Raw genomic sequence first — 27,975 nt, 5'->3', positions numbered from 1 at the left:
TCATAGGTAAATTGTTTTTTATAATACTAAGCCTGTAACTTTTCTAGTTTAAGTTACTAAAATAATAAAAGAATCCCCAAACTCCCCCTTTTTTCCAGTGTCCTTAGGACAATTTTTTTTTGATGGTTAGTCACAGTGCTTTGATGTAGGACCTCATGACATTATAAGCTTATTAAAAGCCTATGGTTGAACACCTAAGGTTCGTTCTATCTCTGATCTTCCATGATTTTACTCGTGCCTTTGATTTCAGCCCCTCCATCTCCTGTTCCTATAGTCAACCCTTCCCTCTCATCTAGTTTTAGACTCTTGTTCTCTACTGCTTCCTTCCCAGCTGCCTAAAAATTCTCCCCAATCCTAAAAGAAATAAAACAAATGGGCAAAAAGCCTTTATTCTTATGCCCCATTCATCTATCTTTGATCTTTTCTCCCATTCACAGGTAAAAATTTTGAAAAAAAAAAAGTTTACACAGAATGGCTATCATCTCCCCACCATATTTCCTTCTGTCCCTACTCCCTGGCTCTCTCAAAGAATGATGTAGAGGAAAGAGTACCTGAGCTCAAATTTCAGCTTTGCTCCATACTCACTTGGAAAAGTCATTTAATCTTCAGAGGGATGGAGAAAGATCTTTATGAGATAATATTTAAGTTCTCTTTGAACTCTAAATCTTATGATTTAAAGTCACAAATGATCTTTTAATTGTCAAATGCAATGCCTTTTTTTTCAGCCCTCATCTTCTTAAAAGTGACTTCTTAAAAGTATATCTAGTTATTAGCTGTTGCTTTGACTTCACAGGTAACACGGTCTCCTGGTGATCCTTTGTGAAGACCTTAGTTGTCCCACTATGAGGGGCATTGGGGATCCTCAAATTCTCCAGTGTCACCCAGCCAACATAAGGTCTGAAGTAATGGATAAAAACCCCTTTCTCTGAAGGTAGGGGGGCAGAGATTAAATATCAACTAGCCATCAATTCCCCAGCATGAATCAGCGCCAGTCCTTGAACCTTGGCCTACACACCAGTTTCAAGCTTCCTGCTTTAATCCTGATTTAATCAGTTTTCTCTATACTCTTTCTTTCATCTATCACTTCTTAATCCCATTACCAGTCTAAACTACTATAATAACAACTTTTTAACAGGTCACTTTCATTGGTCTAATTCACTGTGATAATTATAGAGAGTTTTAAGCACTTTTAAAAAGCACTTTCTCAAAGTACTTTGCCTATATTATCTCATTTCATTATTATTATTATTAATGTGTACAATTGTCAGATGCTTTTGTCTTAGATGGATGGCTGATTGGATAGACAGATATGTTCATGTCACCCTTCTGTTTAAAACCCTGCAATGGCTCCTACTGTATTACAGAGTTGACCTCAAACTCCTTAGCCTGGTCAGTTCCAGGACCTCTATTGTGTGGAGTCACTTAATTTCTCCAGTTTTATCTCATACCATTTCCTAATTTATGCACATGTAGATGGGTATATGGTGGGGGTAATAGTGGCTATTAGGTACAAGCATTCTTTTAAGTTTACCTGTGAATGAGAGCATAGAGATCAAAGATAGGTAAAGGGAACTGATTTCCTTCCCAATACCTGTTCCATGCCTAGATCTCACAGCCCAGATGGGTCTAGGCTTCTACTTTCCAGAAATTTCTTCACTATTATCTCTCCAGCCCTGCCCCCTCCACTGCAGATCCTTTGCTCCCATTTCTAGTTCCCCTCTATGTGTTGTCTCATTAGAAAGTGATGTAGTCTTGGTTGTTTATATTTGTATGCCCTGTAGTTAACAGTGTCTGGATCATAGTAAGAGCTTAATAAATTCTATTTTTCTCTCTCTCTCTCTCTCTCTCTCTCTCTCTCTCTCTCTCTCTCTCTCTCTCTCTCTCTGTCTATTTTTCTCTCCTTTTCCTTCCTTCCTTCCATTTTTTTCTCTTCTCTGAGCCTTTGTTCTTGTCCTCTATGTTTGGAATGCTCTCTACCATCTATTGAATCTCTACTCATCCTTTAAAACTCAATTTAAGCTGTGTGACCCTGGGCAAGTCACAACCCTCATTGCCCCACAAACCAAACCAAACCAAAACAACACCTCAATTCAAGGTTCACCTCCACGAGTATTCGCTTTATTCCCCTCGTTAATAGCGCCATCTTAGTTCCCAGACCTTATCACTTTGCAATTCTCATGCATTTATTATGCGTGCATTAGGGTTATATGAACATGTGTCTGTTTATGTATCTATGATAGTACCTTCAGTTTTTTCCCCTAGTATCCAGGTATGCCCTTACCCTTTCTACCTCTTGTTCTGAGAACTGTAATCAAATGAATAATAACATTGCCTCTGTAATGGACATACTGATGGATTTTCTTATTATTACACTCAACATCTTTGTGACTTTCCAGATAGTAACCCCCTTTCTTGGCCATCACTTCCCACATATATTGTCTCCCCATTAGAATGAAGGAGCTCCTTGGGGGCATAGATGATCTCTTACTTTTGTATTGTATCACCAGAGTTTAACAGAATGATTAGCACAAAGTAACTGCTTAATAATTACTTTTTATTACTCCATTTATTCATGTAATACAAATATGTTGATTTACTAGAAAATATAAGCTTCATGAAAGCAAGGATCTAATTTTATCTAAACTTTATATATTTCAAAATCCTTTGAACACAACACAGTGCACAATACAGAGCAGGCATTTAATAAGCGTTGGTTAAATTGAATTGGTTTTGTTTTTTAATATGAAAAATGAAATATTCTTTTTTTTAACATTTAGGATGAAATGTTCAGGGGGGTAAATAATGTAACATCCACTATCCATAACAGCCGGAAGTCTGATTGTGATTCCTTAGAAAGGTTTTAGCTTTTGAAAATGAAAAGGTTCCTCACTTCTGGGATATAATATGGGAAAGACCCCCCACCTGCTTTTGAACACTTTTAGATGGTCAGACAGGTATTAGATTCTTCATTCTTTTATTTGCAAAGTGATTTGGTGATCTGGTCATGTCAGAAGAGAATTTCAGGGCTGAAACAGCTCCAGAAACTCATGGGTGATAGGTGGCAAGAGAAAGAGGGGAGTTACAGAAGAACATGGAAATTTCACTCAAAAAGAAATATCCCACAAAAAATGAAACTCAATTTTGTTTGTTATTTCCATCCCTAACTTTAATTTCCTTTCCTTTTGTTAGGCCTAACACTGTCTTGATACTACTAGAGTCTGGAAGGATGATAAAGAAAAATCTGAATCTCATCATCCAAGATTTCTTAAGCATCTAACAGATGAGACTACTAAAGCTAACATTGACAAAGTACAGCAATATTGGCATTGCCTAACCTCCGATCCCCCTTAAAACAAATGAAAAAGAAAGTTTGCTTTTTATTGCTATTTCTTATGCGTGGAAGATGATATAGAGAGCCAACAAGAGAACAGTTTTTTTAAAAAATTGCTTGTACTTTTTTTTAAAAGTATTTTTCTTCTATGTCTAATACCTCTTTCCTTATGAATATGGAAATGAACCTTAGAACTTAAGGGAGACAGCTAATTTAATTTTATAAATAAAATCAGTTCCCCTATTTTTTGCAAAAACACAGGCACTGATGCCAATCAGTGACCAAATACATTCACCTTTCTCCATGGTTTTCTCTTGTAATCACTAAGTAAAAGCCTTGGCTCTCTGTCTCTATTTATGTAGTAACCTGCCTCAGAGCTATTTTTATCTTTTATTTTTCTTTGTGCTTTGCAGGTACTGGTTAGTAGGCCAGATTCTCCCTCGCTGCATGAGATGGGAATAACAGATGACAGTTTGGCAAGATAGTCTGGCATAGTAATTGCGTCTGATTCCCCTTCCTTATATGAACCTGGGATTTCTGTCTCTTTGTAGTGTACATGTTAAGAAGAAAATCTCAACATCAAAAAGTACTTCCCATATAAGATCTTTAGTTCAAACATCTATGGCTACATAGGTATATGTATATAGATGTGTAAGCATGGAATTATTATTTCATCTGTGTAGGGGTCTCTCCCCACATGAAAATTCCTTCCACTACTGCATATCTGCAACCAACCCATAGTTTTAGAGAGTTGACTAGGGCATTGGAAGATTCGGTGAGTTGCTCAGTGAGCTCATACAGTCAGTATGTGTCAGAAGGAGGATTTGAACTCAGATCTTTCTGACTCTAAGATCTGTACTCTGGGAAATGGCCTCTCCATAATCTGTTAGACTTTGCCACTTGACTAATTTCTAATTTAATACCTGTGAAATATTACACGATGTCAGGCAAGTGTATTAAAATGTCCAGTTTCATGTAAAAGACCTTTGCAGGTAGGGATAATAATGCCACAAAGTTTATATTTGGCAATGAGAAATCCAGAGTAAGATACAAATGAGAACTAGATCTGTCATGTCGCTGGCATCAGGAACCCACCGATGAAGAGGTTCTCTCAAGCAATTCAGGTTAGCATTTTCTCACTTACAGTTTCAGAGAGTTGTCTAGAGCAGTGGTGTCAAATTGAAATAGAAATGGGGACCACCAACCCCTACATAAGGGTCCCTGTGGGTCGCATATTGTCATAGAAAATGGTATATTATCTACGATCGATTGTATTTTTATTTTGTTAAATATTTCCGAATTGCATTTTAATCTAGTTCCACAGCACTTGGGAATGTTGCAAACTTCTGGCCTAGAGTGACGTGGATTAAATACTTGCCCAGGGTCACATAGCCAATAGATGTCCCAAGTGAGACTTGAACCCAGCTCTTCTGACTCTGAAGCCAGCTCTATACCACTGTTCTAAAGGCAGCAGTAATAAAATTCAAAGTATGTTTCTAATAGCCATACTTATGAGAAATTTAGAGGAATGAGAAATTCAGTGTACATTTCTAAAAAGCTCCATACTTACTCATTTCTGCAAATAGCTGTCTTCTTTCTGCCATGTTATTTCCTCTTTTCCCACTATCTTCAATCATTCTATGGAACAAAATGATTACAAGGTATTATTATTATGCTCAAGTTACTGAGGAATTCATCTTATTTGGACATAAATTCATAAGCTGTATTTACTCCATAAACACAGAAAATACATTTTAAAATAAAACTACATTAAATAGGGATAGACCCTACTTTTCATTAACTGGAGAAGTTCTTGATGTATGCCAATACCTACATATTTTCCATGTGTGATTTTGTTATGATGTTTGGAGTCAAAGCAATAAGCATTTATTAAGCACTTATTATATACCAGGTACAATGTTAAGTGAACAACTTGGTGGTGCAGTGAATAGAGTGCCAGGTATGAAATCAGGAAGACTTACCTTCTGAGTTCAACTCTGGCCTAAGACACTAACTAGCTGTGTGACCCTGGACAAGTCACTTAACTCTGTTTGCCTCAGTTTCCTCATCTGTAAAATGAGCTAAAAATAGCAAACCACTCCAGTATCTTTGCCAAGAAAACCCCAAATGGGATCATGAAGAGTTGGACACAATTGAAAGGACTGAACAATAATAACAGTGCTAAGTGCTGGGGATACAAAGAGGGCAAAGAAAGAAAGAAAGATGGAAGGATGAATGGAAGGAACAAAGGAAAGAACAAAGGAAGGAAGGAAAAGAAAAAAAGAAAAATCCCTTAGCTCTGTCTTTTAAGGATCTCACAGTCTGACTGGGGGTGGGGATGGGGGTGGTGTAAGGGAGAGGGGAACCTACCAATGAGTACATATGAAGAAGATATATACAGAATAAATTGGAGATAATCAGCAGAGGGAAGCTGGGAACATTAAAGAATAGTAAGAGGAGAACTGGACACTCATGTCTATAACTTAGGGAGTCCTTAATGATGATGATGATCTTGAAATAAAACCTCTCTGCCTAAACTAACCCAAATGCCTCTTTTCAATAAATATACAAAATCCTGGTAGAGTAACTGAGATTTCTCTTCTAATGTTCATAATTAGTGTAGATGAGTATATCTAAGAAGATAACTATGATTGTGCACCCCATCACTAAAAATTTTTTGTGCTCATACTACTAATTGCATATATTTTCTTATGTATAGATTTTATAATGTTACTTTATTAATAATTATTTATACTATAAAACTTTAAAAAATTTTAAATGCGGGAAATTAAGCCAAAATAATATTTGATCCCAATATCAATAGGTGGTCACCAGAGTTTTTGGAATAGGGGAGTGACATGGTCAGATTTTCATTTAGGAAAATCACTCAGGAGCCTATTGAAATAGTACTGGGAGGTGGTAAATGATGGGAGTTTGAACTAGGGTGGTAGCTGTGGGAGGAAATTTGAAAGACAGGGAGGTAAAATGACAACATTTAGCAACTAACTGAAAATGTGGGATAAATGAGAGTGAAGAGTGGAAGATGACACCAAGGCTATCTATGATCCTTGGAGATTGGAAGGATGGTGTTACCCTCAAGAGTAATAGGGACATTTAGAATTCTGGCAGATTTGGGGAAAAGATAATGCAATGTAATCTCTGCTCCATTGCAACTCATCAACATCGTCTCATCCTATGAAACTCATTCTATCCTATCCAAAATAAAGAGGGGGAAGGAAAGGATCTTACTGCTAACTTGTCCTGGAGAGTGGGTGTAAGGATACTGGACAGGTAGGTCAAGAAATTGCTCAATGGTACCTGCACACAGTAAAGCTACAACTTCCATGAGGAGCTAGATCGCAAGTCTGAAAGAGGTACAGTGAAATTGTGTTGGGAGATAATAGTAGGCATGATTGTGTGTGTGTGTGTGTGTGGCAAACCCCATGACTGGGTATTGTGGAGAGGACAAGATATGATGCATCATCCCATACTCTCAGTCTTTTATTACTGATCCCTTGGGGTGAGGTTATGATGTCTCCTACTTTGGTGACCGCTGATTTAGAAGACTTTTGCTCAAATCTCCTTTTTCATTGTATTTTCCATGTGGCATTGGGGGAGTGACTTCTTTAGACCTTAATTTCCTCATCAATATATGAAGATACCTATAGCCACTTCCAAGTAGAAAACTCTATGACCTAATATAAAATTTAGAAAAATCTAATTGAAGACATTTGAGTGCACATTATTAGGGATGGGAAGAAGATAAGGAATTAGTAAAGAAGACAGCACTTTTTGAACCGTATTTGCTTAATGAATATTTGTCAAATGAATAAATGTTGAAAGTAGTTAAGCAGGCAAGAAAGATACTTTTGGGCAATCTATTTGCAAGAGATCTAATGTGGAAACAATAGAAAAAGTGACATCTTGTACTTTCCTAGTTGTTTTGTAAGTCCCATAAGGGTTTGCCTCCACAAGGGACGCCCCCCGCCCCCATTTTTCTCTGTCTCTGTCTCTGTCTCTTTCAAGGCTAAGTATAGCACAGTCCATGCAAACTGGAGAAAGGAATTTTTCCTCTTCTCTTTAGTGGCAGAATGTGGCAATCCATGCATGCCAGCTGGGGGGTCTGCAGGCTTCAGTCAGAAGGATGACATTCTCCCCATTGTTAGGCCAGTGGGGCCCAGCATTAGTGTAATCTAACAAGATGTAGGAAATATGTATATGCATATGTATGTATCCATTCCCATTTTCTTTTTATGAATGTGTTAATTTTTAGGATTTTACACTAGAAAATTTATTCCTTGTCCAGAAAAGTAATTTGGATAAATTTGCATACTCCCATTTGATCAAAATTTCCTCAGAGGTGCTCATCTTTATTTTACTCTTAAATGTGTGTTAACTCTATCCCTTTTCTTTTAGGGAGATAAGCATGTGTGAGATATTTATTAGGGGAGGCAGTCTATGATACCAGCCTAAGAATAATGCAATAGCTAGCATTTATATAGTGTTTTAAGGTTTGCAATCTGTTTTTACAAATATTATCTCATTTTATCCTCACAGTAACCCTGTGGGGTAGGTGCAATTATTATCTCCATTTTACAGATGAGGAACCTGAGTCAAACAAAGATTAAGTGACTTGCCCAGGGTCACTAGTAGGTGTTTGAGGTTAAATCTGAACTCGGTGATCTTAATTAGCTCTTAGTAGACTGGTTTTAAAGGGAATCTGGAGTAGTACTATTTGCCTTCCTAGTCTCTGTATTTACTTAAAGAAGTTCTTAAAAGTTTTTGTGCCATGGACATCTTTAGGCATTCTGGTGAAGACAATTCTTAGAATAATGTTTTAAAATGTACAAAATTACAATTATAAAGGAAATTAATTATATTGCAATACAGTTATCAAAATATATTTTCAAAAAAGTTCACAGATCCAGAGTTAGGAATCCATTTGTAGAAAAATTCCTGCCAAGGCCCTGGTTTAGAGGTTAAAGAGACTTTGGCCAACTCCTTTTAATGGATAGCAGGGAAAAGAAAATGGAAGGGTTGGAAAAATAAAATAAGGCACAACTTCTTTAATAACAGGAGTTCTTGAGGTTTTTTTTGCATGTTGTAGGTCTCTTTGGTGGTCTGGGGAAGACAATGGAACCCTTCTCAAAATGTTTTTAACTGTTTAAAATAAAGTTCTTAGGATTGAAAAGGAAACCAATTGTATTGAAATAAAATTATCAATATAAACATATTTTTTTAAAAACCCAAGTTAATGGTTCTTAACTTTGGTTCAAAGCCCCTGTAAGGAAATGGACTGTCACAATGTCTGACATAAACATACATATTTCATTAGTCTCAGAGATCAGTTCTTTGAAATGAAAGCCCAGTCACAAAGGCCATAATTTGAGTAGCAGACCTTTTTTTTAGACACAATGCTAAGGAACAGAAGTTGCACAACACAGGAATTGCAATGAATTCAAGCTTTCTGCAAACTCACTATCTCTCTTTACTAATTAACTCAAGGTAGAAACTATCATTAGCTACACAATAGATGTTAGTTCTTACATCTTAGAAAAATGTGTAGCTTCTGAGAAAAAGAAGGAAAAATTCAGCAGAGTGAGATAATAGAAAATGATAAAGTGTCATTATGTAAAAAAAAAAAATCAAAGAATGCAATTTTCATTTCACCTCTCCCAATGTTTTCCAAGAAGAAACACCCATAATAAAATTGGCAAGTTTGTATATTTTCCATCTATCACATTTATTGAGAATGTAATGGAGGGGCAGCTAGGTGATGCAGTGGATAGAGCACTGGCCCTGGAGTCAGGAGGACCTGAGTTCAAATCTGACCTCAGATACTTGATACTTACTAGCTGTATGACTCTGGGCAAGTCACTTAACCCCAATTGCCTCACAAAAAAAGAAAGAAAGAAAAGAAAAGAGAATGTAATGGAAGAAACAACATACTAAGGTACTAGGCCTTAAATGTAGACATTATTTGGAAACAGGTGAAGCTATAAATCAAATAACTAGCAAACATAACTGCCAGCTCCTTTAATTTCCAATTTATTTCTAATCAGTGGCACCTGAATAACAGGATGCTTGGTCACATTCCCTTTGCCTTAAAAAAAGACACAACTGAGAAACCCACAGGAAGGAGGAGCCCATGTACAGAGAGAATTTTTCCTGCTGAAATAACTAGGACTGTCAAGAAGCTATGCTTATGACAAGAGCTGTCCAAAGTCATATGGAGGAGATGAAGTAGAAAATAACCCATCTGTCATGATGCCAATGCATGTCATAAAGCAGGTTGCTTACCACAGGGCCTAATCTGGTCAGTTACTACAGATCCTATAGATATGTAAGTCCCCTGCCATCTGTAATCCTACTGTGACATTACAAAAAAAAATACAAGAAAGCAAAAAGAATTAATACCAGTTGTCTCTATAATGAATAAACTGGAATACACAGGACCATAGATTTAAAGCTGAGGCCTCTGAGGTAATCTGGTCAGTCCCCCCCCCCCCCCACCTTGAAGAGATGAGGAAATTGAAGCCCTGATAGATTAATTGATTTGTCCAAGGTGACACAGATATGTGAGAAAATAATTATTAATAATGAATTTCTTGGGGGGGGGGAGGCAACACAGTTTCAGTCCCTTTCTCCCCCTGCCCCCTCCAGAAAGTCCAATTCTTTAAGTTTTAATCTTGGACCAGCTCAAGGGTACAATAGAGATGGAGATTAAACCACACCTAGGTATCCTGACTTCCCTTTGCCCTCAGAGAGAGTCTCTTCCATTAGGTCATCTTAGAGTTCATTTTAATTTGGACTAACCTCAGGTCATGTCAACCAATGGAATTGAATGATGCTAACCAATTAGCTTTTTTGTTTGTTTGTTTGTTTTTTGTTTTGGCAGGCAATGGGGGTTAAGTGACTTGCCCAGGGTCACACAGCTAGTAAGTGTCAAGTGTCTGAGATCGAATTTGAACTCAGGTACTCCTGAATCCAGGGCCGGTGCTTTAACCACTGCACCATCTAGCTGCCCCACCAATTAGCTTTGATCAATGCATAATGACCTGCCTCTATCAAAAGAGGAGAAAAGCTTTGACCACATGAGGGTTGCCATCTTGGCTTGAATCTTGGCTCATTCTTTAACTCTCCCTTGGCTTCTTGGACCCGCTCCCTTGGCTCGGGAATGCTGTCACTTGTGCTCTCCCTCTTAGGGGTATGTAGGTATGTAGGCTGAGGGCCTGCGACTATGAGGAAGTTAGGGAGACACACAGTCAGTTCTTTGCTGATATATTTAATATTAATTAATAATAGATGCTTACTGACAAAATGGGTGCAATAGTTATTAATATATAAATAGCAATAATTTTAGAAAACAGTTTAGCAGAATAATTTTAAAAAACCATTTAATAGGAGGTAGAATCAAAATTTAAACCCATATCTCCTAAATTCAAACTCAGCAGCCTTTCTACAATCCCACAGTGCCTCTTTTTCGGAGATTATCATACCCAATCATCCAGGACAAGCCAGTCTTGTGGCTAGGAAATCACCCAGGTTTATATTCTCAGTCATTCTCACCATTTGCTACCGTTCTTTTTCTCTTATGGTCTCCATCCAATCCATTACCAAGTCTTATCAATACAGCTTCCACAGGATCTCTCCCTTCCATCCCCTCTCTTCACTCACCTGGCTACTCCCTTAGTTCAGGCTCTCATCCTCTCTTATAGGGACAATCGTGACAGCCTCCAAACTAGCCTCCCTGTTTTCAGCCTTTCTTCACACAACTGTTAAAAATTAATATTCCTAAAGCACAAGCTTGATCATGTCAAGATTTACTAGAAGCAAAGCCAAAATTCTGATGGTTCTCTGTTGCTTCTAGAAGAAAATACAGATTCTTGTTTCACATTTAAAGCCCTCCAAAGCATGAGCTGCCTTTTCAGATTTATCTGATATTATTTGACTAATACACTCTCATGTTCTAGCCAAAATGGTCTATGGCAACCACTTCTGGGGAACTCATTATTCATACCGACTGGGACTAGATGTTCTCCAAACTCAACATTCTAGGCACCTAATCTGTGTCTGACACTCGCTTCTCTCTATGCCTCTAATGGATTCTCTTCCCATCTATGCTTCTCTGAACCTTTGTCTTCCATTAAGTTCAGCTTAGAGGCCATGTTCTCCATGAAACCCTTCCTGTTCCCTTAGATGTTAGTGCCATCTACCTCTCTAACACACTATGTTATCACCTATGAGTATAAATTGCTTGAGGGTTGTCTTTTTTACTTTGCATCACCAGTTCCTAGTATAGTGCCTTATATACATCTGTTGAATTCAATTGGCCTTAAATTATGTCATGAGTGAAATGGGGATAGTAATTTCTCCTTGTTTCCCTCCCTAGGACAACTTTGGAGGAACTTAGAAAAGACCTCACCTACCTGGGTGGTGGTCTAGCCTGATTGAAGTGCAGATACCTCAATCAACAAACAACAAGCCCTGGGGGTAGTTGTGTCAGTGGTAGCCTCAGCTTCAGAAACTTTTACCCCACAGACAGTGTGGGGGTCAGACAACTGATTAGGGCCAGACTGAAGGGCCCTCTGTTGGTACTGGTAGTGGGTCAGAGGTGTGCTGACCAGACAAGGTTCCAGGCTGTGGCTAAGGGTGAGGAGGGATAAGCTTACACCAGTGACTGTAGTCACAGATGAGCAGGAGCCCTGCTGGGTGTGGATACTCCCAGGATAGTGGAGTCCTTGGTTTTGGTTCCAGGGCAGAGGGGTGAGCTGAAGATTGCAGCCAGGAGGTACTACAAGGAGTAGGACCATTTGTGGTGACAGTGTTGCTGGGAGCCCTGATGGTGGTTCAGGGAATGGAGAGGAGTACCTGTGGTTGAGCCCTCAGACAGAGCTCAGGAAACAAAAGCACTGAAAAAACTGAAGTTTAAGACATCGTCCATACCTAGCAACTACAGCCCAACTCTAACATAAATTTAACAGCCAATAAATTAGCTGCTTAAAAACAAAAAGAGCAAGCAAAAGAGAAAGACTCCAACCATAGACAGTTACTATGGTGATACTGAAGATCTGGGTTCAAACTCAAAAGCATACAGTGAAGTCAAAATTGTTATTTTTACTTCAAAGAAAAATGTAAAATGGTCACAAGTCCAAAAAGAGTTCTTGGAAGAGCTTAAAAGGATTTAAAAAACAAGTAAGACAGGTTGAGGAAAAATTAGAAAAAAAAATGAGTAATACAAAAAAACCAAGAAAAATTATGAAAAGAAAGTTAAGCAATTGAAAAAAAAGAGATTCAGAAACTTATAGAAGAAAATAATTCCCTAAAAATTAGAATTGGGCAAGAATAAACTAATAACTTTATGAGACACCAAGAAATAATAAAACAAAATAAAAAGAATAAAAAAATGTGAAACATCAAATTTGAAAAACAACTGACCTAGAGAGATTGAGGAGAAATAATATAAGAATTGTTGGACTACCTGAAAGTTATAATAATAAAAAAAAGAATCTAGACACTATACTTCGAGGTCTAGCAATAAGAGAAGAAAAAGAATTTGAAGGAATCATAAATGGGCAATGAGATAACAAAATATCTCTTTTTGCAGACAATAGGATGATGTACTTCACAAAATATATCAACTAGAGACTCAACTAAAAGCTAGGTGAAACAATTAATAATTTTATCAAAGTAGCAAAATACAAAATAAACCCAAATACATAATCAGCATCTCTATACATCACCAACAAAACCCTGCAAGAAGAGATGGTAAGAGATATATCATTTTGTGGTCTATGATTGTGATGGAATACTACTATCCTGTGAGAAATGATGGACAGGATGCCTGTAGAAAAAAACATGGAAAGACTTGCACAAAATAAGGAAAAGTGAAATGAGCAGATCCAAGAGAATGTTGTATACAGTAACAGCAATATTGTTTGAAGAATAACTGTGAACAACTAAGTTATTTTGAGTATTATAAATGCTCAAATCAACTACAGAGGACACATGAAGGAAGATGCTATTCACTTCTAAAGAAAGAACTGATAAGTAGAAGTATGCATAGTATGGTTTTACATATTTATACATATATGTAAATATAGATATCACATACACAATACATATATACACACAATATATATATATACATATTTAATCTGTGTCAAATGGTGTCCTCTAGTGTGGGATGGGGAGGGAGGGAAGGAGACAGTTTGAAACTTAAGATGCAATTAAAAAAAAGTTAATTAAAAAAAAGATCAAATGAGATCATAATTATAAAGCACTTAGCATAGTGCCTGGCACACAGTAAGCACTATATAAATGTTAGCTATTATTATAATTATTAAGATGGTCTCCAAGGTGCCTTCAAGCTTTAGATACTCTGATCTTATGACAGCCCATGTCATCAAGGTGTTCACAACATATTGTCAATTTTGTATTTGGCCTAAATAAAATGATTTCACATTTAAATAATAATCTCTTGAATTATATCCCTCATACATGCTTTTAATAAATTGCTAACAATGAAAATATATATTTCCATCACATGTAGATTGTGAGACATTTTAAAAGTAGGTTAGACTAATGAATACTGTTTTCATATGTTTTATTAACCTGATTGTCATTTACCAGTACACCAATCTACAATATGTTGGCAGAGGTTGGCTGAAAATATATCTAAGTCACACTGTTATGCTTAGTACTTCTTTATGGGAATTTTCCATTTTCTTTCAGGATTATACTTGAAATAATGATGAAAATAATTTCTGCCTTTCAGACCTGTATAACCTCCCACATGATTTAAACCCACAAAGAACTTTTTAATAATACAAGAAGTATTTGGTTACTTAAGTCCAAAAGTAGACAATGTGCTTTAAGAGACAACTTCTCTTTCCATGTTTGATTTTTTTTTCCCCTCATTTTGCTCCAGGTCAATTAGAAAAATGTTGCAGAAGTCATGAGATGCTGGGTGACACCTACACTAGCAGAGTTATGAACTACTGCAATCCCTATATTTAAAAACTGAAACAAAGACCATTTCAAATCTCTTTTCTCTTTTAATTGATTTATTGGGGGCCTATGGAAGCCTGCTTCCATTTCTTTTAATGAGGCAGGCCTCTAATATGACTTTCCCAGATTTACATTCCAGCCCTGATCTCTGGCAATATAATAACAATGTGTTCAGTACTCTCTCCTGGGGCTAGAGATAACTGCTTTGCTCTTCCTTGTTTTCACTTCAACCAGATGAACCACTGACAAGGTAGGAAAATGTTCTTTCTCAACTAAAGTGACTGCATTAAGCTGTGAGTTTTCATCTTTAACTCTGCTGTTTTAAAAAACCTCCTCCTATTTCTACTTGTCTTGGGAAAATACTATTTTACCCTAATATGTACCATTACTTCCCTCTCCCAACACACATAGATAAGCTTCAAAGAAATTCCATCAAGTTTGATAATGACTTTAAGGAGCCTGTCTGCTTGATGTGAGGCAAAAAGTGGAGGACCTCTGGGGTCAGGAGTCCCATTTCCCATATCAAAATAATCTAAGAAGGCACATTGGGCTAAATATATTGATTATAAAAGGTTTTAGCCTGAACTAACATCTGGTCTGAGCTATTGTCATAAACACAGAGCCTCCCTTTCCAGCAATGGAGAAGTTCCAGACAAATGCAGAAAAATTACAAGACATTGTGATTACTGGTAATAAATAGTTGGGTTAGAGATCAATTAAATTCAGGTCAGTAGACATTTATTAAGTACCTGCTCTGTGTAAGGCCCTGTGGTTGGTGCTAAAGACTTTTTTTCATTGGGTGAAGTGAGAGAGCAAACCAGAGATTTTATTGGTGCTCAAAATACAAAGACAAAAATGCAGATAGTTCCTACTCTTACGGATGTTAACTCATGCTGGGAAATCCATCAATCAATAAGTATTTATTAAGCAAGTTGGTTTCACCTTTGTGGTCTAATTAATTCCCAAGCAATAAAACCTGATCCCTGACAGATTAAAGCTCAGAGGCTCCTTTTCTTATTGGCCTGGGAGGTATATATAAAAGTGAAAGTTTAAAGGGGGAGATTAATGCTCCGCATAGCCAATTTTGACATGCCATATATGGTGTTAAATGCTGAGTATAGAAATAGAAAGAATGAAACAATCCCTACAGGTAAGTAAGATAAATGGCAGGAAATAACAAAGGGGGCAAAAGAGAGATCAGAAAAACTGCTTTACAAGAATTAGAAGATGCAAAGAACATTAACAGTCCAGGGGGAACAGGAAACGATTCATGGAGGTGGTGGCACATGAAGGGAGCCAGGAACAAAGTTAGGTTTTTAAAAGTAAGATTCTAAGAGGAAGAGGTGAGTTGAGTGTTCATGGGGGAACAGACTGGGAACAAAAAAAGAAAATATAATGCTAAGCTCAGGAATCACTAGAACAATTTGGATAGAATGAAGGGTGGGAAGGGAAATTATATGAATAAAGTCTGGAAACACAGGTGGAACCCAACTGGAAGGCTTTTTAATGCCTAGCTGAGGAATTCATATTTTATCCTAGAAGTAGCAGGAAGCCATTGAAAAATTTCGAGCAGGAGGTTAACATGTTTAGACCTCTATTTTTAGAAATTTTAATTTCACAATTGTATAATAAACAGATTTGAAAGGAAAGCCTTAAAATGGGGGAAATTAAAGAGAGAACTCTTGTAATAGTTTGTAGTAAAGGTATCTTCCAGCTCTGTGTGCTATGAATTTAGGAGAAAGTTTAGATCTGGATGTGTGTGTGTGTGTGTGTGTGTGTGTGTGTGTGTGTGTATGTATGTATGTATGCATATATACGAAATTCATCTGCATACAGGTGACAATCTAATCCACTTTAGGGGATGAGATCACCAAGGGACAGAGTGTAGAGAGACCAGGACAGCACCTTAGGGATGCTGGAGACTTCTGCAGTACATAATACTGAGAATAAGGGCTCAGACTTGTAGGAAGGTAATGCAATATCATAGAGGAGACAATAACACAGTCCCTCCTTCACAGTGCCAAAGGAGAAGAGAGTATCTATCTAAAAGGGCGTCAACAAAGGATCAAATATTATGGCCCACTGAAATTTAGTCATAGAAAATATAAAGGGTCAGCAGTGGATAGAGCACCAGACCTGTAGTCAGGAGAACCTGAGTTCAATTCTGGCTTCAGACAACAGCTGTGTGACCCTGTTTGCCTCAAAAAAACCTAACCAACCCAAAAAACCACATATATATATATACTTACAGGTGTGTATACATATATGTATACACACAGCATGCTTTAACATGTAGATTATTAGTAATTACTAATAATCAGACTAATCTCTAAATCTCTTCATTCTCCTCAGACACAAATCGAAAGGACTTTGATACTACAGAGAACCACATCAAACAACACTATTTCATTCAATACTTGTTTATCCCTTTGCTCTACAGCATTTTGCTATTCTAAAAATGAACAATACTGTCAAAATTGACAATATTGTCAATAATCAATTCTGTTCTGTATTTATAGAACAATGGATCAGTATCCAGATAATGACCAGAATCAGTGGGCTTCTAATGTGGTTCAATATAAATATAAACTTGGTAATAAGCCGCTGGGATAATTGTAGGGTCAACAGATAGTTGCTTATTTCCTATTGGCTCATAATTCCTGCACCTGCATTCTATTCCACAAAAGGCTTCCCAATAACAGTACAACTGTATATCTCTCCCACTCCCACATCCAAGCATACATTACTGTTTGCCTACTTTTGTTCACTAATCCCCTTAATGGTCTGGTTTAATTTCTTTATACAAACTTCCATTATCCCTTTCCCTGCCCCCAACAGTTCTAGAAATATTAGACTCTGTTTATCTGTTATTACTGAAAAGATTAAACCTACATTTTTGAAAAAAATGGTTAAACTTTATATTTACTATAAACTTAGGAAGTTTCAAAAGTGTGGGGAGTATTTGGTTTTGATTAGAATATTTAATAACATGATTTTTATACAAAAAAGGCAGAATTTTTAAATACTAACTTCAGAAATCTCAAAATTGTTTATTTTGCAAGTCCCTACTCTTTTAAAATAGCAAGAACAATTTAGGATCACTACCTTTGAGATTTTAGATTAAATCATCTTATCTTTCAAAGCCTCAGTTTCTTCCTGTCTAAAACAGGAAGTGGGTGAGGCTGAGTAGATGATCTCCAAGATCAATTGTCACTCTGAAATTCTGTGATTTAAAAAAAATATATTGTCAGATAACCATCATGTCTCTCTAACCCATGTGAAATATTGGTATTTCACTAAGAGTAGCATATATTTATGATTGAGAAGGGCAATCAGAAGTATAAAATGGAGTTCCTACTACTTGTACTAACTAGCTCACAGTATTGTGAGGAAAGTACTCTATAAATTGTACTATGCTAGATAAATGTTTATGAATTTTGATGGCTATCAGACTACATTTCTGAACCAGGCAAACTTTAGGAAAAATTAACCTAAACGAAGTGTTTCCTCAATCTTCTAATTTCTCTACTATTCACTACATTTAATACCTTCTGATATCAGAAACCAGTGCTTTCTTTCTGATTAGCCCCTATCAATTATAAATAAATAAATAAATAAATAAATAAATATATATATATATATATATATATATATATATATATTTAAGTTATTTGCCCAAAGTTTTATATCTAGTAAATGATTGATTTAGAGTTTGGATCTCTGTAGAAATTACATGTTATTGTAACACCTTGTTATAATAATTTTAACACATAATAATTACCTCATTTTGTTTTGTTTTGTTTTGTTTTTTAGTGAGGCAATTGGGGTTAAGTGACTTGCCCAGGGTCACACAGCTAGTAAGTGTGTGTTAATTGTCTGAGGCCGGATTTGAACTCAGGTACTCCTGACTCCAGGGCCAGTGCTCTATACACTGCGCCACCTAGCTGCCCCATAATTACCTCATTTTAAACTTAGAGGCAATTTAATGAGTTCTAAATCTACATGGTTTCCTCCTCTGCAGCTTTAAAGGCATTTATTTTAGACCAAAAAATTATGAAATTAATCACAATTGATCTAAGTCTTCAGTTAGGAAAATAACTAACATTTAGACCAGATGCTTTTGACCTTTTTGGTGTCATGGACTCCTCTGTCATTTTGGTAAAGACTATGGCCCTCTTCTCAGAATGTGTGATTTCATTCATTGAAACATTTATTAAGTGAAAACAAAGTCTGCTTCTAGGTATGTCTACTGGTATTAGTAGAGCTATAAAGAAGCTTGCTTCATTGTAGCTTGAATAGATCTGGAAAGTTGTTGTTGCTATTGTTTGTTCTTCATTCTTAAAGAGGACCATGACATTGGGAGGTGATGTCCTAACTTTCAGTGAATTGGATTTAAGTGAGGGAGGGCTGTGCAAAGTCACCAGTCTCACTCTCTCCTCCAGGGTCATCTGGGCCCAGTGGCAAGATATACATCAGAATAACTCAAGATGACCCTGGATGTTTGAGGCAATTGGGGTTAAATGACTTGCCCAGGGTCACACAGCTAGTAAAAATAAAGTTTCTGAAGTCAAATTTGAACTCAGGTCCTCCCGACTCCAGGACCAGCGCTCTATCTGCCCTGCCACCTAGTTGCCCTTCTGGAAAATACAGCAAGAGGAAAAAGGAATATAGAATTTGCAGTGTATTTCAGTAACCATTATGCTTATATTGTCTCTACTATGCCCTACTTCTTCCTACATGTTGGAAGACACTTGGGGCTTCTATTAGAAAGTGGCTTTGGACCCTGTTGTGTACTCATATGAATGGAAATGGGACAACCATGGGGAGAATTCAAATAGGACAGTGACTATAAATAATGTTGGCAATTGGATATTTAGGATAAATTCTATTGAGGAATTTTTTTTAGGGAGAAAGGCAGGATTAGGATTTCTAAAATGAAGTAGTAGAAACACATGAAAACAAATTCCAAATGTAGAAGGGAAAAATGGAGCAATTTGCTAGAATGACTCAGGAGAGGTACATTTTATTTGAGATTAGGAATCAGAACTAGTACTGCATTGTAGATCTATGAGAGGGCTGAGGACCAATTTATATTCCCCTGTGTGGGGGGGTGGGGTGGGGGGAAGGCTGGTGTGTGGGGTCAAGAGACTGGGACACTGCCTTTTTAGGGGGTGTTTGCAGGCTATTAGTTAACCACGTTCCAAGAGGCTATCTCTATCCCCCTTTCCACCCTCATTTTCTGCTTCTTCTCCTTCTCTTTTGCTTTTTCAATCTCCTTTCCATCCTTTCTCTCTTTCTCTCTTCTGCCCTTTTCTTCCCTTCTCTTATTTCTTCTGCTCTTTCCTAACTCCTTTAAGAAGCACTCCCTATCCTACTCAAATCTAATTGGATTAGAAGATAGAGAAGGCTCAATCCAATTAGTTATTCAGCTAGAAATTCAAAGAATGGAGGAATAATGTAGGACAATAAATGTCTATTGGTGATAATGGCACGGGCAATCATATAGAAGTAGATGGAACAGGTATGATGGGATCTGGGGATAAGAAAATCCTCCCTACATAATACCAAAACACAAATCAAACAAAACAACTTATCCCAACCCATCAGATTCCCAGAAATCACACTATTAGAGAGCATTCTTTGGTGTAAACTAACTCTTTGTGTCCTCTTTCAGAAAAAGCAAACACACCTGGAAAAACTTTTAGTCATTCACAACTTAGCATGAATAGATTAATAAATAGATCAATAAATAGATGATTTCCTACAAATTGTGAGCCATTCTCATTGCACTTAAGGAAAGGATGTCTAGATTAGCGGGAAGAAATAATGGAGGACAGATCTGGCTAGAGTATCACAATGCATGACTGGGTAGATAAGAAATAGGATCAAAATGTCACCTGTTAGGTGAGGAAAAACTGATCACAAGAGGTGGCAGAGGGGAAAAGGCAGAGAGGTGAGATAGTGAGGATAATGTGAGATAGGGGAAGATAAACTTCATCTATTTCACAAGATTGGCCCTGAACATCAACTAGGTGACTCAATAGAACATTCGACCTAGAGTCAGAAAGACTTAAGTTAGAAACCTGCCTCAGACACTGGCTATGTAACTCTGGGGAATTCACTTGAACTCTCAGTCTCAGTTTCTTCAGCTGTAAAATGGGGGGTGGGGTGGACATAGCACCTATCTCCTAGGGTTGTTGTGAGCATCAAATAAGATTAATACATGGAAAGACTTTTGCAAACCTTAAAGCTCTATACAAGATACCCCCAAAGTCTTTAAACTGCACTACGGTTTTGGGGATACCCTGTAAAAATGTTAATTATTATTGGTTCAGAATTGGGAAATCAGAGTCAGAGAAACACAATTTTAGCTACTGTACAAGGTAGTAAGAAGTCATAATAAAAAAGCATACGAAAAAAATCCACAATCTTTTTTTTTGGTTCTAACCTGCATCAATGGAGGTCTCTGTAAATTTATTTTTGCCAATAGAAACATTTAAAAAGAAGAGATCAAGTAATTGCAAAAGGAGCAATTTATTCCTTAATAAAGTTTTTAATTTTAATGTGGAATTAAGAAAAGCTAGGTCTTAACAACTTTTTACCTCATTTTTATGTGTCAGGAAAATGTAACATAGTAGCTGATCTATAGTTTAACATAAAATGGATTAATCCCTTCCTATTTCTGCCTTGTCTTCCACAAAGCCTTTCTATCAAGACGATAATGAGTGTGGGGAAATAAAAGACAACCTAGAGAACAGCAATTCACCAGGGGAATAAAGACGAAATTAAAACACTTCCAGAAATGACATCAAAGGGAACATGAGGAATGCCATCCAATAAAAACACAGCCAAGAATCTGGGGTTAACCAACCTACCAGCCAAAATTAAATAGGCCACATGGAAAAGGAATTGGCAGGGTGAGTGTGCAGCCCATAGCTATGGATTGCACAATCTCTAGCAATAAACAATGAAATTCTGTGCACCAATGGACTTCTCCCCAGACAGCGAACTGAATTTTATAACAAGAGAACAGAAAAAAGGAAAGATGAAAGAGAAATCTCTTATACTCTGCCTTTGGAACTCTGTCTATTTCCTATTAATCATCAAGTTCTGCATGTGATGCCTTCGGTGAAGGGAAATCTGTTCTAAAATAAGGAAGTGGTAAAAGGAATCCCAGCTTCCTCACAAAGCCATGGTAATGGATCAGTGATTGCCAAACATTTTAAAAAGGGGATACCCCTTGCCTCCCAGTTGTCATGTTGAAAGAGAGCAAAATCCTTTTAAATTTCTGACTCAGAATCCCACTGTGAGACATAGGCATTAACAGCTAAAGTGGAAAAAGGGACAGAGTTTGTGGTTCAGGGAGCCATGCTCTAAAATTCAAGAGTTTGGGAACTGGGACACTCCTTGAGGCCCACTGGGGCAACCCGGGTAGGGGTCACTAGATTGCACTGTATTCCAGGCACATTCTTTCCTGTGTGTTAACAGCAAGTTTCTTCTAATATTAAGCTATCACTAAGGTGACTGTACAGCCTTAAGAGCTTCCAGCTTTGAATTTGCTGGTCTGGATTGTTTTTTGTTTTTTGTTTTTGGCAGGGCAATGAGGGTTAAGTGACTTGCCCAGGGTCACACAGCTAGTAAGTGTCAAGTGTCTGAGGTCAAATTTGAACTCGGGCCCTATTGAATCCAAGGCTGATGCTTTATCCACTGCGCCACCTAGCTGCTCCCCCCTGTTCTATTTAATTAGTTGTGTATAATTTCTAGTCTTTTTATGAAAATGAAACTCTAACAGAAGAATATGTATGAAAAAGAGAGGTTACTAAATGTCATGCCATTTGTTCAAGATAGAGTCTATGGAGCACAATCTACCATCTCTTGAAATAAGTATAAAAAAATTACTCTTTTGGGGGAATGACTTGCTTGAAATAGCTGCCCCATTGAAGAAAATCACAGAAGGTTGAGCTAAAAGGTCTAGAAAGTGAGATGCCTACTCTTTTATAGTACTTTGTGAACCTTTGAAAAGAAAAGTATCACAATGGCGAATTATATTTAAATTAATTAAAATGTGTGACATTTTATTATATCACATCTACTATAAGATGAAAGGATAGCATGATATACAATACAATTGTTTAGAAAATGAAGCCAGTTAGAAAGCCAGAACACAAAGCAAATTTCTGAATTATAACCAACCAAGTTATTGCTTATAACTGGAACAAGGAAAAAATGCATTGTCCCACCCTTGTCCATTGCTTCTATACCTCTTGCACAAATACACACACACATACACCCACATTCTTGTTAACAGTGTTACATTTCTGAGAACTACTGTTCTAAGGGGGAAAAAAAGCAGTATAAACATTTTTAAGCCAAGCAGCATTAACTGCCCTGTGGGTGAGCTTTTAAGATTATAAAACTCTCTCTAGCGGTCCATAAACATTTCAGTTCACACAAATATGTCTAATGTTATATAAATTTGTAGACACTAAAACAAGTGTTCTGGATTTTGCAGGTGGAGAAAACATGGTGAAATATGTGAAGTGCCAGTTATTTCCCCCAAGATTTAAGGCAGAGACGGATATGGAGCTCTATAAGTCACTCTTCCAGAGTAAGTCAGGGACAAACTCCTGGAAGACAGGTACAATTCACTCAGTCATTGTCTTTTGCTTCATTTGAACAGCTCTGCATTAGCCCCTGATCACTTCAAAGAGTTCATAAGGAAGCCTAAGTTTGCTACCTGGAAGTGATTAGGCACTGGGGGGAAATGTTCTTTAAAAGCCCTAAAGAGCTGATAAAAGGCCTTTGGTTCCTGTAAAAGGCCTTTGGCTAGATGTAGTTAAAAGTATCACTTGAGCTCATGCTGTGGTGAACCAAGGGTATAGATGTACCTGTACTGGCAGATATCTAGCTATTAAGTTTTGAATCTATAAAAAGGAACCCAATCATATTTCTGGAAGAGATACCATTAAATCTAGTATTTCTTCTTTTTTTTCTGGAATAAGAGCAAGTCTGTGCATAACAATTCAAAGGCATATATAAATTAGAGCCCGAAAAAGGGATCCACTTCCCATACTTGTCAACAACATGACTTTTTACCAAGTTATTTAACTTTCTTCTACCTCTATTTCTCCATCTGTAAAAAGGGAACCAAAGGACCTGGAGTATGTACCTCAGAGTTGTTGAGAGACTGAAGAACTGTAACAAGGATGATGAGATAATTTCATGTGCATATCAGATTAAGAAACTGGAGATAATTAGCAGGCAGGATGACCAGACTGGCTGGGGATAAAGGAGGAGGAACACAAAAGCTATTTTCAAGGTCTGTCACATGGAAGAGAACATTAGATTTATTCTGTATGGCTGTAGAGGGCAGAACCAGGGGCAATATTTTGAAAATGCCAAGAGGCAAATTTAGACTTGATATAAGGGGGGAAAAACCTTCTTACAATTGGAATTGACCAAAAGCTATAGTTTAGTATTTGTCACATTTGATAACTGACAGTACTCTTCTTGAAGAAAAATATCCATAATATTATATAATATTGTGTAAGTCTTAAATCTTTTCCAGCATGGTAGAACCTGCCATGGCTCATTCTTTACCGTCAGAACCTTTGAGAACCTAGGGTCCCTTCCACGCCATGATTCAGTACTGGGGCAATACGTTTATGGTGCTCTACATAATAAATATATGTCTGTCAAATTGCATTTTGTTTTAAAGCTGCAAACCTTCCAAACTTCCCAGTGACTGTCAGTTTTATCACAAACCTCCTGGTTTGTCTTCTTTTTACTTTCTATCCCACATACTACCATTCATCAAATTGTGTTGATTCTTCCTCTATAATATCTGTTAGATCAATCCCTTTATCTCTTCTCACTGCCTTCTTTTTAGTTCTGTTCTTCATCATTTCATGCCTGAATCACTTCAATATCCTCCTAGTATGCTCGTCTATCTCTAGTTTCTCCAAACCAGCCCATATACCACTCCCTGAGAGTTTTCTCAAAAAAATCATTTATCATGAAGCCTTCCTAAAAAGTAACCTTAAAAATATATTTTTACTCGCTATATCTAAATAAATTCTTCAACTGTCTCTCTATATGCCTTTTTCACATTTGTCCACTAACCATGCCTGATTCTTTACTGTCCATCTCACATACTTTACATTTTAGTCAATATGCATTTATTAAGTGCCCACTAGGTACCAGTCATTCAGTAAGTATTTAAGTGTCTGCTATGTGCTAGGCACCGTGCTAAGTGCTGGGGATACAGAAAAAAGCAAAACATGGTCCCTGAACTCAGGGAACTTACATTTTAATGGAGATAGCCATGTACATACAAGGTATATACAGTGTAAATGAGAGGTAATTTCAGAGATGAGGCATTGGGGGAGGGGAACGAGGGCTCCTATAGAAGGTAGGATTGGAGCTTAGTCTTGAAGGAAGCCAGAGAAGTGAGTAGGTAGAGATGGGAGTTAGAGTAGTGGTGCCAAACATAGGACACCCAGGCCCCATGCTGCCCCTAACACTCTTAAATGCAGTCTGAGCCAGAATGAAATGTAGTGACTATCTGATTTTAATGTGATGATGCATTAATTAAAAAAAGAAAAATAGAAACATGTGGTTTTCTAAGTTAAAATGTGATTCACAGGGATCCTTATTATGGTTTAGTGGCCGCTTTTCTATTTAAGTTTGACCTCACTGAGGTAGAACATTGCAGGAATGAGAAATAGCCAGTGGAAGATCATGGAGCTGGGGGATGGAATGTTGTTATGTGAGGAATAGCAAGAGGGTCAGAATCGTTGGACCATGTAGTATGTGGTAGAAGGTAAAATATAGACTGGAAAAATAGGAAGGGTTGTGAAGAGCTTTAAATGCCCTTAAAGGCATTTTATATTTTATCCTGAAGGTAAGAGGGAGATGCTGGAATTGTTTGAGCAGAGAGGTGACGGGGCGGACCTGTACTTTAGGAAAATCTTTACTAGCTGAATGGAAAGACTTGTGGCCAGGAAACCAACCAAAGGCTATTGTAATACTTTAGCAAAAGATGATGAGGGCCTGTACTTCACAATTCAGCATGAGTGGAAAAAAGGGAACGTATTTGAGAAATGTAGTAAGAGCAGACATGACAAGTGTTGGCAACAGACTGGATATGTAGAATCAGTGCAAGAGAGAAGTCAAGGATGACAGTGAGATTGTGAGCCTGGATGACTGGGAGGATGGTGGTTCTCTCAACAGTAACAGTAACAGTAACAGCAACATCATAACCATGCTCACCATCTTTTCTCAATCACTTACCACCCACCCTCTCCACCTTGTCCAGCCAAAAAAATTAGCAAAGGGGAATTAAGAAACCAAGGAAGTTTGGAAGAGTTTATCTACTTTTTGCTGCTTGCCCTGAACAATTTTTCATTTTGTTTTTATTTCCATCAAGGATTAGCTCTACACTAATCTTCAGCAAATGTTCTTAGACTATCCTAGCCTCACAATAATTATCCCCCATATTTCTGTCTTTCACTAATGATAAAAAAATTTGTATTACATTATTATTGTGTAATTGCTTATATCTTCTTGCTTCACGTATGTTTCATCTTCCAAACTAGATTGCTACAATTTCCTTCATCACCAACTGCATATACTACAAGCCATATATAGATATTCAATAAATGCACGATGAAGGAATGAATTACTCCAACAATATTCTTTCAGTGTGAATCAAGTCATGGTCTACTGTTTTGTTAATTCCATTACAGATCACACTTATATATAACAATTTTCTAATAGTAAAAATCTTCATCTCATCTTTCCACCCACCCAATCTACATCAATAATTTCAAATAGCATGTTAAATTATGCATCACAATGCCCTTACTGTCTTAATTCCCCTTAGTCCATTCTTTTTTTCAGGGCAAATGAGGGTTAAGTGACTTGCCCAGGGTCACACAGCTAGTTCAAGTGTCTGAGGTAGGATCTGAACTCAGGTCCTCCTGAATCCAGGGCCAGTGCTTTATCCACTGTGCCACCTAGCTGCCCCTCCCTTAGCCCATTTTTGACTGGTCAAGGTGTGTGTGTGTGGTGGGGGGATGAAGGTGGTAATAACTGTGATGGAGAAAATATGATGATGGTGGTGGTATGTGTGTGCATGCATACAAGTGTGTGTGTGTTATGATGTGTCTGAGGGAAGAGGTGAGCAGTATGGATAAACATATGGCTGGAAGGAGTAGAAGATCCTAGTATAATATGTTCTCACAAGTTCATGGCTATGTCCCAAACTGAAAAAGATTAGAAACCAGCTCTCCAACACTGGACAGAATATGCAGATTCTAGAAGATATGATGAGGAGTAGTGTCTGTGTTCATAATATGTAAAGTTTTAGTCTGATGCCTAGCTGTGGAATGAATGAAGCTGACCCTTGCTTCACAGACATTCTCTATTACTAGCCAACCACCAGAACTGCCATATTATACTTAACCCTGGAAAGGTTTCCAGTTTGAGACCAGCAACAGACTGTGTTGTGTGTCTGGTCTCTGAGGACCAGCCCAGCTAAGTTCAGAGAGGCTCATCATCAGAAGCTTGTGCACCAGATGATGACTTTCTTGTGTGGAGGGTTTATCATCTGTGTTTGTGGAGGAAATACTACAGTAATGAAATTATTGTAGGATTTCAAAGCATTAAAGTAAGATATATTAAAATTCATGGGGTGAGAGCTCTGTTTCAAGTGAGCCAAGATATTTTAAATGCAGTGCAGGGCAATACTATAAAACTGGCATCATTATGTGAGATGCCAAATGTTCAACAATCCTATTCTACAACAATTGCTGCCTAGTTTTGAGTTGTTTTCCAGGCAGCATCTTTTGCCAATTCTCAGTCATGCTCCCATGCAGACTTTCTTGTTTGGCCCATGGAAACACCAATAACTTCTGAATTTCTCCTTACATTCCTTACATTCATCACCCTTGCCAGTAATATTTCTATTCCTACAGATCTATACTTCTAATGGGAAAGTGTTTGTTATTATTATTATTATTTTAAATGACTTATTTTTTACATTATATTCATTAATATTTATTTATTTATTTATTTTTGGTGGGGCAACGAGGGTTAAGTGACTTGCCCAGGGTCACACAGCTAGTAAGTGTCAAGTGTCTGAGGCGTAGATTTGAACTCAGGTCCTCCTGAATCCAGAACCACTGCTTTATCCACTTCACCACCTAGCTGCCCCCCAAAGTGTTTATTATTCACCCTAAAAAGAGATTTTTCTTTGGGGGGGGGTGCAGGGGTACTGCAGAGAGATGAGTGAGGATGATAAAATTCACACCTCACAGGACTAGTCATACTGGTCACAGCCTGGAATTTCTTGAGAGCAAGAATTAATTCTCAGAGGAATCATTCTATCTACTCAGGTACTCCTGACTTCAGGGCCAGTGCTCTATCCACTGCGCCACCTAGCTGCCCTGCTTATGTTTTAAAAGCTGATATTTGATGGAGAAGATTCTTCCAACTTCCATTAAGCTTAACTAATAAGCAGAGAAATGGAACTATCACTTTCTGTGCTAAAAATAAAATACTATGCTATTTCAGCTTTTTAAAATATGCCCCCAAAGTGTGAAAATCCAACTACCAGTGTTTTTATTTATTTT

The 27,975-nt window shown here is 37.4% G+C and overlaps 1 protein-coding gene across 38 annotated transcripts in view; it reads right to left on the bottom strand.

Moving 5' to 3' along the window:
- The window catches only part of DTNA (dystrobrevin alpha), a 490,634-nt gene that overhangs the window by 174,325 nt on the left and 288,334 nt on the right, over positions 1–27,975 (bottom strand). For all 38 annotated transcript variants that reach the window (XM_043976702.1, XM_043976699.1, XM_043976700.1 and 35 more), the window contains one exon: positions 4,902–4,969. In XM_043976702.1, the coding sequence (XP_043832637.1) occupies positions 4,902–4,968 (67 nt within the window). In that variant the 5' untranslated portion in view covers position 4,969. The remainder of the gene's footprint in view (positions 1–4,901; positions 4,970–27,975) is intronic.

The sequence above is a fragment of the Dromiciops gliroides genome, chromosome 1 (genome assembly GCF_019393635.1).
Source record: "Dromiciops gliroides isolate mDroGli1 chromosome 1, mDroGli1.pri, whole genome shotgun sequence".
Taxonomy (NCBI): domain Eukaryota; kingdom Metazoa; phylum Chordata; class Mammalia; order Microbiotheria; family Microbiotheriidae; genus Dromiciops; species Dromiciops gliroides.
Note: the sequence above shows the minus strand (reverse complement) of the source record. Positions and strands in the feature narration are given on the sequence as shown.